This window comes from Ornithorhynchus anatinus, chromosome 1 (assembly GCF_004115215.2).
Source record: "Ornithorhynchus anatinus isolate Pmale09 chromosome 1, mOrnAna1.pri.v4, whole genome shotgun sequence".
In the NCBI taxonomy this organism is placed as follows: Eukaryota; Metazoa; Chordata; class Mammalia; order Monotremata; family Ornithorhynchidae; genus Ornithorhynchus; species Ornithorhynchus anatinus.
The window spans coordinates 170,553,786-170,572,914 of NC_041728.1; the positions used below are offsets into that span (position 1 = coordinate 170,553,786).

A 19,129-nucleotide genomic window follows, 5' to 3' on the forward strand; every position below is an offset into this window, starting at 1 on the left:
AAATCTCCCTTCCGAAGAGCAGGCTAGACAACAGACTGTGACCTCGGAGAACGGAAGGGGGAACACAGTCAAGCCATCAGTCAATCGGATTGATTGAGGAGGAGGAGCAGGAGACGCTTAACAGGAAAAGAATGATCTAATGATGGGACGGCAAAAAAAGAAATGAAGGAGGGAGAATCGATAGGCACGCAGGTTTTATTGAAGCAACACGTTGGAAAATATTGTTTTTCCTACATTTTCCCTTTCAAACCCACATGTTTCGTAGGATAGCTGAGAGTCTACTAAGCACAGGATCTTCACCCTGGCTGAGGAGTCTCCTGCCCCTCCCGGCCGTGACCAGGAGAGCTAAAGGATCAATCAGTCAATCATATTTATTGAAAGCTTTCCTTGTGCTGAGCACTATATTAGAGGAAAGAACCCAGGGTTGGGAGTCAGAGATCATGGGTTCGAATCCCGGCTCTGCCGCTTGTCAGCTGTGTGACTTTGGGCAAGTCACTTAACTTCTCTGTGCCTCAGTGACCTCTTCTGTAAAATGGGGACCTCGATTGTGAGCCCCACATGGGAGAACCTGATTACCTTGTATCTACCCCAGCGCTTAGAACAGTGCATGGCACATAGTAGGTGCTTAACCAATACCATTATTATTATTATTGTTATTTATTATTATTATACTGAGCACTTGGGAGAGTATGGTATTCTGCACCCAGTAAGCGCGCAATAAATACAACTGAATTGAATGAATACAGTATAACAGAGTCGAAGGACACCATCCCCTGCCCACAACAAGCTCACAATTTAAGGGGGAAACAGATATTAATAAATAAATTGTGGTTATGGACATAAGAACGGATCCGGGGGAGCTAGAGCTTCTCAGTTCAGAGTACCTCCAGGGAATATAATCCTTGCCCGTTGGATCGATCGAGTAGTCTTCCTCGGTTTCTCCAGAATTTTGCCAGTGCTCTCTAGGCTGTGATCCTATGGCTTGAGTGAATGAGGAGAGAGCAGCGGTATGGGATGGGATCCGGGGGGGTGATGAAGAAGAGGAGGGCAGCGAATGGGTGAGATGTAGAGGCCCAGGGTGAAAGGTGGTGTGTGTAGGTGGTGTGTGTGAATGTGAGTGTGTTTGTGTGTCTGTCTAGTAGGGAAGCAGCCGGTCCTTGAGGAACAGCACGGGCCTGGGAGTCAGAGGACCTGGGTTTCAATCCCAGCCCTTCCACCTGTCCACTGGGTGATCTTGGGCAAGTCACTTTGCTACTCTGGGCCTCGGTTTCCTCAGTGGCAAAATGGGGATTCAGTACCCGTTCTTCCTCCGGTGAGCCCTGTGTGAGACACAGCTGTGTCCGACTTGAATCTGCCCCGGCGCTCAGAACAGTGCTTGGTAGAGAGTAAGTGCTTAGCAGGTACCGTAATTATATATGGGTATTAAAAAAAGGAGAAATGAGGTTATGGGTTCTAGTTATTTTGTGCTGTTAGGTAGAGATCAATCAATCAATAGATAGTATTTATTGAGCGTTTACTGTGTGCAGAGCACTTTATTAATCACTTGGGAAAGTACAGTATATCATTGTTGGTTAACAATATTCCTGACCACAAGGAGCTTACAATCTACAGGGAGAGACAGACGTTACAATAGATTAGGGATAGGGGAATTAGTACAATAGAAGAACACATACATAAATCCTGTGGGGCTGGGATGAGTGGGCTGGGAATGGGTCGGTTATATTGTTGTGTTATACTCTCCCAAGTGCTCAGTCCAGTGCCCTGCACACAGTAAGTACTCAACAAATATGATTGATGGATTGAAAGTACTTAAGGGCTTCCCCCCTTTAGGGTCGCACCTGGTGAGCTTCCAGTACTATACCAGTCTTGACTATAGGAGGGAGAATCAAGGGGAGGCCTATCCATTCCATTCCTAGCTTGGGGTGGCTAGCAAGTGGAAGACAATCTGCTACAAGTCAGAACTCACCCGTGCTGGGCAGCGGCGGCACGGGAGAGAGTCGAAGCGGAGACTCGAGTTGACGGCGCGGAAGGAGTCAATGGTAAACCACTTCCAGATTTTGACCAAGAAAACTCTGTGGATCCACTACCAGAACGATTTCAGATGGAGGTGGGGCGATCTGGAGGAGATGTGTCCATGGCGCCGCTGTGGGTCGGAGATGACTCGACAGCGTAAGACAAGACAAGACTTAAGGGGTCCAAGTTCAAGTTCATAATTGACGCAGAGGGGAGAGCTCTAGACTGTAAGCCCATTGTGGGCAGGGAATGTGACTACTGCTGTATTGTACTCTCCCAAATGCTTAGAACGGTACTTTGCGCACAGTAAGTGCTCAAATACGACTGAATGATTGAGAGCGGACAGGGAAACAAAGAGCTTAGTCTGGAAAGGACTCTTGGAGATGTGATTTTAGGAGGGTTTTGAATCGTGTCTCCTACCATTATAGTAATAGTAATAAATAATAATAATAGTTGTGATTATGAAATGCTTACTGTGCGTTAAGCACTGAGCTAGTTACCTTCAGTCAATTAATTGTATTTATGAGCACATAATGTAAATAAGAAAATCAGATCAGATCTAACACCTGTCCCTAATAAGATTCATCAGGTCTCACAGTCTAGGAAGGAGAACAGATATTGAATCCCCTTTTTTTAGATGAGGAAACAGGCACACAAAACTTAAATGACTTATCCAAGGTCATGCAATAGGTAGGCAGAGCTAGGATTAGAACCCAGGTCCCTGCTCTTACTACTAGGCCCTGCTGCCTTTAATTTCTTAAGCGCTGTGTTCAGAAAGTATTGAGCATCAGTAAGGGCTCAATAAATACTATGGGCAGGGAATGTGTCTGCTAATTTGGTTACATCGTACTCTCCCAACTGCTTAGTCCAGTGCTCTGCCCATAATAAAAGTACTCAATAAATAGCATAAATGGATTGATAATATAAATATTATTGATTGTGCTGGTGCATGATATCCACCCTTATCTTGCTCACCCTTCTTGGAGCTGGTGTAAATCAGCCTATACTGTGTGTGATTGAGAGAGGTTGGGAGAGTACAGTGAATTTAGAAGGCAAGAGCCCTCCCCTTTAGGAGCTTTCAGTCTAGCTGGGGTCACAGATGCTAAAATAAATTACGTATAAGAAAAGGAAAGAAAAAGGGACATGGACATGAATTAGTGTGTAAGTTATAGTGTATATTAACTAGGCACACAAGTCCTGAGAGCTTATGATGAGCATTTAAACGTTGAGATGGCACAGAGGCACTACAGTGGCATTTGGAGGTTTAGAAGTTAATTGGCTATGGCCTTGTTATTTTACTATATGCCAAACACTGTTCTAATTGCTGGGGTAGGTACAAATTAATTAGTTTGGATACAAGTCTCTGTCCCGCACAAGACTCACAGTGTAAGTAAGAGACAGAACAGGTATCCCCACTTTACAGTTGAAGAAACCGAGGCACAGAGAAGTGAAGTGACTTACCCAAACTCCCACAGCAAGCATTTGGCAGAGCTGGGATTAAAACCAAGTCTCTTCTGACTCCCAGTGGAGGAGATGGGATTTCATAAGGATTTGCAGACAGGAAAACGGGGTTGAGGGCTAATTCTCAAACCTCTCCTCATTCTCTGTTTAAAGGGAGGCAGGTATCAGAGTGCCAAATTTTAAGCACTGAATAATCATGACTTGATAGATTATCTTCTATTAACTACAGTGAGTAGTGAGAAGAATAATTCATCTATAATGTCCTGCCTGCTAAGAAAGGAGAGGTGGGAAGGGTATAAAGATCAGAGAGAGAGAGAGAGAAAGAGAGGGAAAGAGAAAGAGGAGGGAGGAGAGAAAGAGAGGAAGAGAGAAGGGGACAGAGAGAAAGAGAGGGAAAAGAGAGGAGAGGGAGAAGAGAGGAGAGGAGAAAAAGAGAGATGAGAGGAGAGAGAGAGAGAGCGTGCACTCTGTTTGTTGAATGGCATGTCGGAGCTTCCATCATTTTTTGGAAGAAGATTTGTTGTGTGTCAGCATCACCTCAGTTCCACTGTGACGGGGTCACCCTAGTCGGGTATCGCATGTGAAGAGTCTGTTACATAGTAATGATTGTCAACCGGTGGGGTTGGTTGGTTGTAAGGTGGCCTTAGAACTACTTGTTGCTGCAGAGATCACAGTGGTGACTTTAATGATGATGATGATAGTAATGATAACATTAGTAATAACAATAATGTGTTAAGTGCTTATTATCTGCTATTTACTTCACTAAGTGTTGAGGTAGGTATCGATTCATTCAGTCATATTCGTGAGAAGCCGCATGGCGTAGTGGATAGAGCACGGGCCTGGAAGTCAGAAGGTCATGGGTTCTAATCCCGGCTCTGCCACGTGTCTGCTGGGTGACTTTAGGCAAGTCATTTCACTTCTCCGTGCCTCAGTTACCTCATCTGTAAAATGGGGAATAATACTGTGAGCCCTATGTGGGACAGGGACTCTGTCCAACCTGATATGCTTGTATCCACCCCAGTGCTTAGTACAGTGCCTGGCACCTAATAAGCACTTAGCAAATACTATAATTATTATTATTATTGAGTGCTTACACTGTGCAAAGTACTGTACTAAGTGCTTGGGAAAGTACAGCAGAACAATAAACAGTCACATTACCCACCCACAGTGAGCTTACAGTCTAGATACAGATAATCAGTTCAGATCCTGTTTGTGTCCAACATGGGGCTCACAGTTCAAAGAGGAGGGACAACAGGTATTTAAACCCCATCTTACAGATCAGGAAGCTGAGGCCCAGAGAAGTTACAGGATTCACCCAAGGTTCCACAGCAGCCGAGTGGCAGAACTAGGACTAGAACCCAGGCCTTGACCCTTTGGACTAGGCCATGCTGCTTCTCCTCATGCTGGGTGGAGACACCAGTTTCCCAAGGTGTTTGAGAGATCCTGGGTCTTTTGTGGTAAAACCTGAGGGCTCGATGTTTGTGATTCATTCATTCATTCATTCATTCATTCATTCATTCATTCGTGTTTATTGAGCTCTTATGGTGTGCAGAGCACTGTACTACGCACTTGGAAAGTACAATACAGCAACAGATAGCGATAATCCCTACCCAATAACGGGCTCACAGTCGGAATGGATATTGGGTGTCTGGGCGGTGGTTGATTTTCTGGCCTCTCCTCTCTCTTCAGATAAGAATTTTGACGATGAAGACTCCGTGGATGGAAACCGGCCTTCGTCAGCCAGCTCTTCCGCCTCCTCCAAAGCCCCTCCGAGCGGCCGGAGAAGCGTGGGCGCGGCAACAACCCGCAGACTCGGCTCTGCGGCGCTGGGATCCAAGTCCTCAGGTAAAGCCAAGCCCCGGTTGGTTAGATTTTATTTTTTTTCTTCTTCCTGAGTGTTTCTCTAGTTCTTCAGAGAGGAAGACCTCCTCAGTAATCCCAGGTCAGGTCCCCCAGAATCAGCATTGTGTCAATCTGCAAGGGAGTTGTTGGCGTTTTGCTTGTTTGGTTGCAAAGAGCTGTTTGTCCTCCATGTTTTCAGCTTACAACAGCTTGTTGGATATCCTATTTTTGTCCAGCCTCCTTAATGATGATGATCATGGTATTTGTTAAGCGCTCACTAAGGACCATGCACTGTTCTAAGCGAGTATCCTGGAACCATCCCCCTTATATCCAGCTTCATAGCAACACTTTTTTATGGTATTTGTTAAGCCCTTATTATGTACCAGGCACTGTACTAAGCACTGGGGTAGGTAGAAGCATATCAGGCTGGACACAGTCCCTGTCCCACATGGGGTTTACAGTCTTAATCCCCATTTTCCAGATGGAACTGAGGCTCAGAGACGTGAAGCGACTTGCCCAAGATCACGCAGCAGGTGAATGGCAGAGATGGGAGTAGAACCCAGGTCCTTCTGACTCCCAGGTCCTTCTTACTCCCAGGCCTGTGTTCTATCCACTAGGCCTCACTCCTTCTCCACCTAAGAGTAGGGGAAGCATCACCTTCATTAGACAGAGAAGGAATCTTCAGGAGATGGCAAAAACCAACTTGGTGATTTCTTGAACACACCATTAAGGCTATTGTTTGGCAAAAGTTCATTTGTCCAGTGACTTCACACAGTTGATGAAATTGTCCCTGCAGCCAGAGCTATGACAAATGACCCACTTGTCTTCTGTGTGACCTCGGGGAAGTCACTTCACTTCTCTGTGCTTCAGTTACTTCATCTATAAAATGGGGATCGAGACTGTGAGCCCAAGTGGAACAGGGACTGTATCCAACCCAATTTGCTTGTTTCCACCCCAGTGCTTAGTACAGAGCCTGGCACACGGTAAGAGCTTAATGAATGCCATAATTCTGATTATTGTTATTATTATCTGTTGTTCTACCACCTGAGATCTACAAGCAGGGAGGGGCCCCGCTTCCTCAGTAGCCTTCCTGAACTCCACTTCAACATATAGAATATGGAGGAAATGTCATAGGATTTCAGCAATATCACCATTGTTGCTGAACTTGAAGAGTGATGAATGCAGTATTAAGTCTTACCATGCACTAAGTGCTGGGGAAGATACAGGATATCTGGGGTTGGACACAGTCTCTTTCCACACGGGACTCACAGTCTTAAGAAGAAAGGGCAGATAACTCACTGCTGAAATTTACCTTGGACACATCAAATCTCTCCTCTTGGACTGGCCCCTGGATAGAGCACGGGCCTGTGCGTCAGAAGGACCTGGGTTCTAATTCCGGCTCTGCCACTTTTCTGCTGTGTGACCTTGGGCAAGTCACTTCACTTCCTCTGTGCTTCAGTTTCCTCACCTGTAAAATGGGGATTAAGACTATGAGCCCCATGAGGGACAGGGCTTATGTCCAACCTGATTAGTTTGTATCTCCCACAGTGCTTAGTACAATGCCCGGCCCATGGTAAGTGCTTAACAAATACCACAATTATGATTACTGTTATTGATTCCTTCCCAGAATTGCGGTATGGCTTTATGGCTCTTTATGGGAGGAGAACAGCAGACATGATCTTTGTTGCCCATTAGATACAGAAAATACGGTGGGAGAGATTCAAGATCTATACCCTAATTGGTTAGTTATGGTATTTATCTCTGGACTGTGAGCTCATTGTGGACAGGGAATGAGTCTGATGTTATATTGTACTCTCCCATGTGCTTAGTACAGTGCTTTCCACACAGAAGCACTCAATAAATATAGTTGTGATATATAAATATTTACTAAGTACTGGAATAGACACAAACTTAAAAGGTTAAACAATTCCTCTTCCCCATGGGAATCACAATCTAGTCTGTGGCCCACTTATTCATTCATTCAATCATTTTTTTGAGCACTTACTGTGTGCAAAGCACTGTACTAAGCTCTTGGGAGAGCACAATACAATACACTCAATCAATCGATCGATTGTATGTACTGAGCATATATTATGTGGAGAGTTGATAGACTTGTTCCCTGCCCTCAAGGAGCTTACAGTCCAGAGGGGGAGACAGACAATCATATAAAATAAATCAATATATGATACATAAATAAATTACGGACATGTGCAGAAGTGCTGTGGGGCTGAGGGAGGGGTGAATAAAGGTTACAAATCCAAGCGCAAGGATGATGCAGAAAGGAGTGGGAGAAGAGAAAATGAAGGCTTAGTTGGGGAAGGCTTCTGGGAGGAGATGTGATTTTAATAAGGTTCTGAGAGCGGGGAGATTGATGATCTGTCAGATGTGAAGGAGGAGGGAGTTCCAGGTCAGAGATGGTATGTGGACGGAGGGGGTCAGCGGAGAGATTGGGGGGCTTCCAGGTAAGAGTTAGTACGTTGGCATTAGAGGAACAAAGTGTTTGAGCTGGATTGTAATAGGAAACCAGACAGGTAAGGTAGGAGAGGGCAAGGTGTTAGATGACTTGGTTATCAGTGTTTGAGTAGGGTCCTTGACACATAGTAAGTGTTTAAGAAATACTATCATTACTATCATTAATCTCCAGGTAGGACACAGCCCTTGTTTGAAATGGGGCTGATAGTGTAAAGGGGAGCGAGAACAGATATTTACCAAAGAGCAACCAAGATCCCCTGAATCCTAGGCCTCTGCTCTTTCCAGTAGGCCCTGCTGCTTCTCTAATTTCTGACCATCTTGGAAACAAAATATTTATTTTTGCCTGGTATTTTGTAAGCATTTACTACATGTCAAGAACCGTAAAAGCTCCACCATTTAGTAATTATCCATGTACCATGAACCAATACTCAATTCATTCAGAGTATTAGTAGTATTGGTATAGACTCCACTCCCATTCCACCTGTCTGCGCCGTCCTTCCCCACATGGAGAATTCTGCAGCAAAATTGACAGACAACCACCAAGACTTATCCTCTGAAGAGTCACGTTTTCTCCCATATGGATTCTGTGTAGGTACCTTCACATTTATAAATTAAAGATGGATTAGATCTCTTAAAGCCAAATTCTGTTACACCTAAACTAAATATTCTCTCTTATCTTTTCAGTTCTATCATTGCGGAGTTACTATCTTAATGCCTTCCTTGTTACGCTGTATTTGATTTTTTATTAAAGAACCATAGTGCATGTAACTGGTGCTCAATTTCCTTGTCTAGACTTCTATTATGGTTTAACTCTCTCCTAATGCCCTTCTGGGTGAATAGTTTATGACTACTTCACAGAGTTTTTTTTTCAACCTTTAGTTTGCTATTTTAGGAATTAAAATTATTGTTTTCTTCTTTTGTCAGCTGCCAAAGAAGGAGCTGGTGCTGTTGATGAGGAAGACTTTATTAAAGCATTTGATGACGTCCCAACCGTACAGGTGAATAATATTGTTTAAGTGTATTGAACCATGATGGGAAAATTGTTTTGGAACGGCCTTTTCAAACACACCCTACCCAAAGCACTTCATGAGGACTTAAGTAATAAAACCATCAGGATAATAGCAACAGGAGAGGAAAGCGAACAAATTCATTCATTCGATCCTATTTATTTAGCGCATACTGTGTGCAAAGCACTGTACTAAGACTTTGGGAGAGTACAATATAACAATAAACAGACATATTCCCTGCCCACTACGAGCTTGCAGTCTAGAGGAGGAGACAGGCATTAATATAAATAAATACAAAAAATAAACAAATGGGCAGGAAAGGTAAAGAGATTCTGTAGGCCAAACTCAGAATGAGGTAGAGCGGGAAAACAGTTGCGGAAGAGAAGGCTCTGACCTTCAGGCATTCATTCATTCAATAGTATTTATCGAGTGCTTACTATGTGCAGAGCACTGTACTAAGCTCTTGGAATGTACAGTTCGGCAACAGATAGAGACAATCCTTGCCCAATAACGGGTTCACAGTCTAAACTGGGGAGACAGCAAAGCAAAACAGAGCAAAACAAAACAAAACAACATCAACAAGATAAGTGGAATCATGGAGATACACTCAAGGCAGAGTTAAGTGTTAGAAGAGTGCGTGAAGGATGGATGTAAGTGAGGCAAATTTCTGAGGATCTAAAAAAAGACGTGTTGGTTGGCCTCCCCACACCTCTAAAACCTCCAGTAGTTGCCCATTCTTCTCTGCATGAAGGAGAAATTCCTTATCGTTGGCTTTAAGGTACTCAATCGGCTCTCTCCTTCCCACCTAACCTCACCCACTCTAATCCAGCCAGCCCCACTTTGCTCCTCTAGTACCAGCTGTAACTAATTCCTGTGCTTCACTCTCGCTTTTCTCTATTGACCCCTTTCATTCATTCAGTAGTATTTATTGAGCGCTCACTGTGTGCAGAGCACTGTACCAAGCGCTTGGAATGTACAAATCGGTAACAGATAGAGATGGTCCATGCCCTTTGATGGGCTTACAGTCTAATTGGGGAGATGGACAGACAAGAACAATAGCAATAAATAGAATCAAGGAGATGAACATCTCATTAAAACAGTAGCAAATAAATAAAATCAAGGTGATGTACACCTCATTAACAAAATAAATAGGGTAATGAAGATATATACAGTTGAGCGGACGAGTACAGTGCTGAGGGGATGGGAAGGGAGGGGGGAGGAGCAGAGGGAAAGGGGGGAAAGGAGGGTTTAGCTGCGGAGAGGTGAAGGGGGGGTAGAGGGAGCAGAGGGAAAAGGGGAGCTCAGTCTGGGAAGGCCTCTCGGAGGAGGTGAGTTTTAAGTAGGGTTTTGAAGAGGGGAAGAGAATTAGTTTGGCAGAGGTGAGGAGGGAGGGCGTTCCGGGACCGTGGAAGGCCGTGGCCCGGAGGTCGACGGCGGGAGAGGCGAGAACAGAGGATGGCGAGGAGGTTGGCGGCAGAGGAGCGGAGCGTGCGTCGTGGGCAGTGGACAGAGAGAAGGGAGGAGAGGTAGGAAGGGGCAAGGTGATGGAGAGCCTTGAAGCCTAGAGTGAGAAATTTTTGTTTGGTGTGGCGGTTGATAGGCAACCACTGGAGGTGTTTAAATAGGGGAGTGACAGGCCCAGAGCGTTTCTGCGGGAAGATGAGCCGGGCAGCGTAGTGAAGAATAGACCGGAGCGGGGAGAGAGAGGAGGAAGGGAGATCGGAGAGCAGGCTGACAGTAGTCTAGCCGGGATATTACGAGAGCCTGTAACAGTAAGATAGCTGTTTGGGTGGAGAAGAAAGGGCGGATCTTGGCAATATTATAAAGGAACCCCTTGCTCCCACCTGCCTGGAATGCCTTGTGGGCAGGGAACGTGCCTACCGGCACTGTTGTGTGTGACTCTCCCAAATGCTTAGTACAGTGCTCTGCATCCGTTAAGCTCTCAATCAATCATTCAATCAATCATTTGTATTTATTGAGCACTTACTATATGCAGAGCACTGTACTAAAGGCTTGGGAGAGTAATAATAAGAATAATGTTGGTATTTGTTAAGCGCTTACTATGTGCAGAGCACTGTTCTAAGTGCTGGGGTAGATACAGGGCAATCAGATGGTCCCACGTGGGGCTCAGAGTCTTAATCCCCATTTTACAGATGAGGTAACTGAGGCACTAAGTGACTTGCCCACAGTCACACAGCTGACAACTGGCAGAGCCGGGATTTCAACCCATGACTGAGTAAAATGCAACAGAATTAGCAGACACATTTCCTGCTCATATCAAGCTTACAGTCTAGAGGATCAATACCATTGATTCGATTGGTATCAGACAGACTACTCACCGCCCCATCTCTAAAACCCTAGTAAAATCACCCCTCCTCCAAGAAGCCTTCCCCGACTAATATCTCATCTGCCCACCTTATCTTCCTTCTCTTTTGTGTCACCTATGAAGCTGAGTCCGTATCTCCTAAACACTAAAGTAATCTCTCCCCTCCCACAGAATTATGTACATAGCCTCCTACTCAATTGCCTCCCTTACCTGTGATGTATTTGAACATTTGCCTCTGTTCCCTCCCACCCCTTCCCCACATAGATCGTAAATTTTTAGACTGCAGCGATTGTATCTGTTATATACTCCTTCAAGCTCATAGCGAATGCTCAGTAAATAGCACTGATTGGATGGCTGAATGACCGAATTAAAATCTGGAACATGAGAATGGTGGACTGGATTCTTTTAATGTATTTGTGAGGGTGGATTTGAGGGAGCTGAAAAACTGCAGATCGGGCCTCAGTGACGTCTGAGAGTTTCCAGCTGGGATCCAAAATAGTGGCTTTAGTGATTATGACTGTCCTTATTATTTGCCAAGCACTGTCCTAAACCCTGAGGTGGTTATGGTACAATCAGGTGAGTTATGGTCTCTGTCCCACCTAGAGCTCAAAGTCTGCAGGGGCTTTCTGACCTATTTGTTCTTTTAAGTCTGATTTTTCAATCAGTCCATCAATCGGTGGTATTTATTGAGCCTTTATTCTGGGCAGAGCACTCTGCTAAGCTCTTGGACAGTACAATAGAGGTTGTAGATACATTACCTGACCTCAAAGAGTTTCCAGTCTAGTGGGGAAAGCAGACATCATTCTCCACTCAAATCCCTGCTGTGTTTTTGTTTCCATGCTCAAAATTAAAATGATCATCATCATTATTGCTAGTAATGATAATGATGATAATAGCATTTGTTAAGCACTTAGTCTGTGCCAGCACTGTACTAAGCGTTGAGGTAGATACAGGTTATTCAGGTCGGACATAGTCCCTCTCCCCCATGGGACTCACAGTCTAAGTAGGGAGGAGAACAAGTAACTGCGGCACAGAGAAGTTAAGTGATTTGCCCAAAGTCACACTGCAAGCAGTTGTCAGAGCCAGAATTAGAATCCAGGTCCTCAGACTTCCAGGCCTTAGGTCTCCACTAGGCCAGGCTGTTTCTCTAAGTTGGCACTTCAGGCTTGGATACACTACAGGGAGCCATTTCTGTAATCATTGTTTAGTCTTTGCCAGACTTGTTCCTCGTGCATGCAGAACTCCCACATAGATTTTATTTGGGCTTCGGATGGGGCAAGACCAACAGAGTGAACTAGTTGTCCTTAGAAAAAAGGGGAGATACGTGTGTTGGGAGAATTTGCCTAGAAATGGTCTGCTTGTGGCCACTTATCTAATACAGCTGTTAAATGTTTATGACTTTATTACTGAGCTCTTTCCAATATGTACTTACAAGATATTCTCCATGTTGTCAAACAAAAACTTCCTTAATGTTTGATTATGCTTTATTTTTCTTTGCAGATTTATTCCAGTAGAGACCTGGAAGAGTCCATAAATAAAATCAGAGAAATATTATCTGACGATAAGCATGACTGGGAACAGAGAGTAACTGCTGTAAGCTTTCGACTTAGATTTTATTGCCGTTTCATTATGCTCAGAGAAACCCGCTAAACCGCGCATTAAGGAAACTGGGTTCTAGGGATGAGTAGTAGACATCTTTTAAAGTAATTGAAAGCCACCACGAGCACAGAACTATAATTTACAACATCACAGTCCTATCCAGGATCTCTAGCAAAACGTTTATATTTTGAAAGAGGGAAAATTGACTTTCCGAGACTTGATTGTTGAACATTTATTCGACAATAAAATCCATTTACTGAAGCGTCAGGCACTGGGATTGGAGGATAACACTCTGCAGCTGGGATTTTTCCCCACTGCCTTTCCAACACCTTCCTGCCACCTTTCTTCCCTACTTTCTATCCTCTGGAGTAACTCTCCTGCCTGATCCCCAGGACCTTCCTTCCATTGTTTCCCTCTCTTCTGTCAATCAATCAGTGTCGTATTTATTGAGCACTTATTGTGTGCAGAGCACTCTGCTAAGCGCTTAGGACCAGATGATATAATGAAGTTGTGGTTCCCTCCCCACAAAAGACTGATATCCTAACTCCCCCCACTATGAGCCTATAAATTTGTCAGGTTGGAGAGAAGGGGGCACAGGGAAAGGTAGGCCAAAAGTACCTGTCGAAAAATCTTGACCGAGAACCAGTCCCGAGACTCGGATCACCCAGGACATCTAGTAGTCATGATAGTTTAAATGTGGCAGGTACCTTCTCAACTCCAAAGTGACACGAGGACTCTCTTAGCTCCTGGAAGTGAGGGATTATTGTCCTTCGTTTTTCCTTCTTCCCACTCCTCTCAAACAGATAGAGTTCGTAGTTCTTTTCTCCTCTCCTCCCCCCGTGAGCAGTCGGGCTGCTACTGAAGAAGATGCCTGGTGTAGAGTGATAAGGCAGGCAAGTTAGGTCAGTGAAGGAGTGTTTTTCATCTGAACTACTGATTAACACAGTCTCTTGAAATTAACCAAGCCGGTTGGTTTTTTATGGTGGTATTTGTTAAATTCTTATATTTACTTGCTAGCAGGGTTGGGATTTTGTAAGGGGACATGGAACTTTGGGGCCTGTTAGTTTGGGAGAAGGGAGCCCTCGTGTGACCCCCACCTCCCCATCCCAGAACGCTCAGGAGCTCCTCCAGGGTTCTTCAGGGCATCAGACGAGAGACCTCGTTTAAACCAGGACTGTGGGTACGGTGGGAATTTGTGTCGCCTGGCTCTGGGTAGAGGCATCCGTCCCCTCACAGCTCTGTGTCTCTGAGCTCACTGGATGACAGTGTGAGGTGGAGTGGCTGAGGGAAGTCACAGTTTACAGGTGGGGAACGAAGATGGAACAAGGAAGAAGGCAGGTCAGCGAGGAGAAAGTGGGAAGGTGGGTCAGTCCAGGCATCTCCCTTTACCCCCCTGGCTCCACTGCCTCCCCACTAACAAGATGGTCCATCAATCACAGCCAATAAGTCGTGTTAATTGAGTGTTTACTGTGGGCAGAGTACTGGACTAAGTGCTTGGAAGGGTAAAATGTAACAGATTTTGGTGGACACATTCCCTGCCCACGAGCTCACAATCTAGAGGGGGAGGCAGACATTACTATTAATAAATTCCGCCTGTATATCATGAGGACTTTCTGTTCTGCTGATCGCACTGCTTTTCTCTGCCAGCCTTTCCCGGTGAGATCTGTTGGTCACAAAGAGGCCAGACTACCGCTTCCTTTAGAAAACCAATCCTTGGGCTTGGCTCTCCCTCTTCCCCATCAATACTGTCTGTGTCTGTCTTGTCTTACGCTGCCAAGTCGTCTCCTACACATCTCTCCCAGAGCACCCCACATCCACCTGCAGTCATTCTGGTAGTGTCTCGGTAGAGTTTTCCTGGTCAAAATACGGAAGTGGTTTACCTCTTCCGCCTTCATGGACACATCGGAGAAGCAGCGTGGCTCAGTGGAAAGAGCACGGGCTTTGGAGTCAGGGCTCATGAGTTCGAATCCCAGCTCTGCCACTTGTCGGCTGTGTGACTGTGGGCAAGTCACTTAACTTCTCCGTGCCTTAGTTCCCTCATCTGTAAAATGGGGATTAAGACTGTGAGCCCCACGTGGGACAACCTGATTCCCCTATGTCTACCCCAGCGCTTAGAACAGTGCTCGGCACATAGTAAGCGCTTAACAAATACCAACATCTCTCCCAGAATACCCTCCATCCATCTGCAATCAATCCGGTAGCATATCCATAGAGATTTCTTGGTCAAAATACGGAAGTGGTTTACCGTTTCTGCCTTACACACAGTCAGCTTGAGTCTCCACCCTCGACTCTCTCCCATGCCGCTGCTGCCCAGCACTGGTGAGTTTTGCCTTGTAGCAGATTGTCTTCCGCTCACTAGCCACTGGCCAAGCTAGGAATGGAAAGGATAGGCCTCGGTTTGACGCTCCCATCCATAGCCGAGACTGGTAGAGTATTTGAAACTCTCCGGGTATGATCCTGAGAGGTCTGCGTCTGTAAGCAGCCCAAGAGGAAAAAATTGGACAGCCCCAAAGGAGGAAGATGGACACACCCAAATCCTGTCCTCTTATGTCTTTCCCATTACTACATCCAAAGGCTAAAAACTTGGGATTATCTTCAAGTCATCTCTTCCATTCAACTCACATATTCAACCTGTCACCAAATCCATGGGTTCTACCTTCACACACCGCTAAAATTCACCCTTTTCGCTCCATCCATACTGATACTATGCTGATCCAAGCCCTTGACCTGTCCTGCCTTGACCTCCATGCCTCCTGTCCCTGCCTACTACAGTCCATACTTCACTTTTCTGTCCAGATCATTTTTCTAAATAAGCATACAGTCCACATTTCCCCATTCCTCATTTCTCCTACTTTCCATCCCTTCTTTATTTCCTGTGCACTGTAAGCTCCCTCTAGACTGTAAGCTCAGTGTGGGCAGGGAATGTGTCTGTGTATTGAATTGTACTCTCCCAAGCGCTGAGTACCCTGCACACAGTAAGTGCTCAATAAATATGATTGAATGACTAAATCTGTACCTTTTAAACACTGGATAGTCATCCCATTCTCATCCCTACAGCACTTTTGAACGTAGCCATCATTTATTTTAACGTCTGTCCCTTCCTCTAGACTGTCTACTCCTTCTGGGCAGGAATCATGTTTACCAACTCTGTTGTATTGGCCTTTCCCAAGTGCTTAGTATAGTTCTCTGCATACGGCGAGTGCTCAATAAATCCCATTGATTAAGTGAGGAAGGCAGACCATGGATATGCTCATGAGTTAGTGCTCAAGTAGTAGATCTCATTGACCATTTAAATCAGATTTTTTTTTTCAACAAGTTTATGCTCTGTTTATGCTTTGATTTGACTGGAAAAAGGAAATAGAGAAAACTTTTTTAAATGTAAAAGAGGATACTGATCATTTTGCAAGACTCAAAAATACTAGAATTTCACTCTCACCACCTAGGCCCCAGTGATGATGAAGTTAAATGCTGATACTCAGTGGAGGGTAAAGGAAATTAATAGATTTCATGTTTCCCCCCAAAACTAATGACTACACTGAATGATTTCCTGGCAGTAGATTTTTTTTTTCCATCCCATTTAACTAATTCTAGCCACACAGTTCCTGTCAGAAATGTAAATGAAGTGACGTGCTGACCGGCTCAAGACTTTCACAGAAAATTTTCTCCTGCCTAACACAGACCTATGAAATTTCCCCTATTGTCAGCTGTTAGCGTATATGATTTTATGTCATGTGTCTTTAAATCGTTTTTATCCCAACAGCTGAAGAAAATTCGATCTTTGCTTTTGGCTGGAGCTGCTGAGTACGATAACTTCTTTCAACATTTGCGTCTGTTGGACGGAGCTTTCAAGTTATCTGCTAAAGATTTGCGGTCTCAGGTAGTGCGGGAGGCGTGCATCACACTGGGGTAAGGATTGCGCAATTCCATATTCCTTCCTGCCTTCCTGCCTTCCTGCCTTCCTGCCTTCCTGCCTACCTGCCTGCCTGCCTGCCTGCCTTCCTTCCTTCCTCCCTCCCTTCCTCCCTTCCTTCCCTCTTTCCTTCCCCTGTTGGATGTATGGAGCACAGGCTTGGGAATCAGAAGCACCTGGGTTCTAATCCCGGCACTGCCACTTGTCTGCTGTTAGACCTTGGGTAAGTCACTTTACTTCTTTGTGACTCAGCGACCTCATCTTTAAAATGGGGATTGAGACTGTGAGCCCCATCTGGGACAAGGACTGTGTCCAAATGGATTTACTTGTATTCACACTAGTGCTTAGTACAGTGCCTGGCACATAGTAAGTACTTAACAAATACCATAATTATTATTTCTTTCCCTCCCCTCCCCTTCCTTTCTCTTCCCATTTCTCTTTTTTCTTTCTTTCCTTACTTTGTGCCAGGCACTGTAATTAAGTGCTGCAGTGGATACAGGCTAAACCCCACATGGGGCTCACAGTCTTCATCCCCATTTTTCAGATGAGGTAACTGAGGCACAGAGAAGTGAAGGGACTTGCCCCAGGTCACATAGCAGGCAGTGGTGGAGCTGGAAGTAGAACCCAGGTCCTTTTGAATCCCAGGGCCATGGTCTATCCACTAGGCTACGGTCCTTATCTACATAGGAGTGTTACCATGTTGGAGATGGTTTTTCCAAAGCCTCCGTGGGGCAAAATGGGTTATACCAGCTAAACGGAGGTGGATGAATGAGTGAGGATGACTAAATCCCCGGAACTCTGTTCTTTTATTTTTCTGTTTCTATCCACGTGTCTTTCTCAGTCAATCATTAGCTCAGTTGTATTTATTGAGTGCTTACTGTGTGCAAAGCACTGTACTAAGTGCTTGGGAGAGAACATTATAACAGAGTCAGTAGCCATGTCCCCTGCCCATAAGGAGCTGACAGTCCAGAGCAGGATACAGTCAATAATATAAATAAATGAATTATGGTTATGTGCATAAGTCCTATGGTCTGAGGGAGGGGTAAATGATGCAATTTCAATCAGTCACTGGTATTTATTGAGGGATTACTATGTGCAAAGCACTGTACTAAGTGCTTGGGAGATACAATGTGACAGAATTAGCAGACATGCTTCCTGACCATAACGAACTAGTGCCAGGGAGTCATAGAAGGGAGAGGAAGGAGAGGAAATGAGGGCTTAGCCAGGGAAGACATTTGGAGGGAATGTGCTTTATAATAATGTTTTGAAAGTGGGGAGAGTGATTGTCTGACGATATGAAGAGGGAGGATATTCTAGGCCAGAAGCTGGAAGTGGGCGAGAGGTCAGTGATGAGATCAAGGTTCAGTAAGTAGCCTGGCATTAAAGGAGCAAAGTATGTGGGCTGGGTTGAAGTAGAAAAGCAGCGACTTAACGTGAGACAGGGCAGGTGATAGAGTGCTTTAAAGCCCATTGTAAGGACTTTCTTTTGACGTGGAGTTGGACTGTAAGCCCGATTAATAATGTTGGTATTTGTTAAGCGCTTACTATGTGCCGTGCACTGTTCTAAGCGCTGGGGTAGACACAAGGGAATCAGGTTGTCCCACGTGGGGCTCACAGTCTTAATCCCCATTTTTATGAGGTAACTGAGGCACCGAGGAGTTAAGTGACTTGCCCAAAGTCACACAGCTGACAAGTGGCTGAGCTGGGATTCGAACCCATGACCTCTAATTCCAAAACCCGTGCTCTTTTCACTGAGCCACGCTAGACTGTAAGCCCGTCAAAGGGCAGGGACTGTCTCTATCTGTTGCCGACTTGTACATTCCAAGCACTTAGTACAGTGCTCTGCACATAGTAAGCGCTCAATAAATACTATTGAATGAATGAATGAACCACTGGAAGGTTTTGGAAGATGGGGGAAACACAGACTGAAATGGTTTTGTAGAAAAATGATCTCGGCCACAGAGTAAAATATTGACCAAAGTGGAGAGAAAGGTCAGGAAAAGAAAGTGGAGGTCAGGAAGGAGGCTGAGGGTGGAGCAGAGTGAGGCAAAGAGCAATACGGAGGAGGCTTATGAAAACCCTAATAAATGCTTTAGAGAATAAAAGACTAAAGGTAAAAGAGAGCATGTTCCTTGCCCTCAAGAAGTTCATAATCTACTGGACTGCACTTGAATTTTTCCAGCCATGTAGAAAAGGGCTCAGTAGATTGTAAGCATTTGAGGCCAGGAATCTTGTTTACTTTATTGTTCTTTCCCAAGTATTTAGTCCAGTGTTCTGCAGAGAGTAGCCAGTCAGTAAATACTACTGACTGAAAAGGTTTATGATCTGAAGGTAGGTCAGTTCTTATCTGGTACACGCTTCCTTCTCAAAGTCATCACTTGGGTCTGTTAAATTGGTGACTTTTAGGAAGGCAACAAATGTGTTTTTAGTAGTCATTCATTCATTCATTCATTGAATAGTATTTATTGAGCGCTTACTATGTGCAGAGCACTGTACTAA

General features: G+C 44.9%; 1 protein-coding gene across 23 annotated transcripts in view; it reads left to right on the forward strand.

The window, feature by feature from the left end:
• CLASP1 (cytoplasmic linker associated protein 1) overlaps nucleotides 1–19,129 on the forward strand; it is a 316,975-nt gene that overhangs the window by 149,471 nt on the left and 148,375 nt on the right. For all 23 annotated transcript variants that reach the window (XM_029070008.2, XM_029070425.2, XM_029070041.2 and 20 more), the window contains 4 exons: nucleotides 5,164–5,319; nucleotides 8,713–8,786; nucleotides 12,622–12,714; nucleotides 16,481–16,626. In XM_029070008.2, coding sequence (XP_028925841.1) covers nucleotides 5,164–5,319; nucleotides 8,713–8,786; nucleotides 12,622–12,714; nucleotides 16,481–16,626 — 469 coding nt within the window. The remainder of the gene's footprint in view (nucleotides 1–5,163; nucleotides 5,320–8,712; nucleotides 8,787–12,621; nucleotides 12,715–16,480; nucleotides 16,627–19,129) is intronic.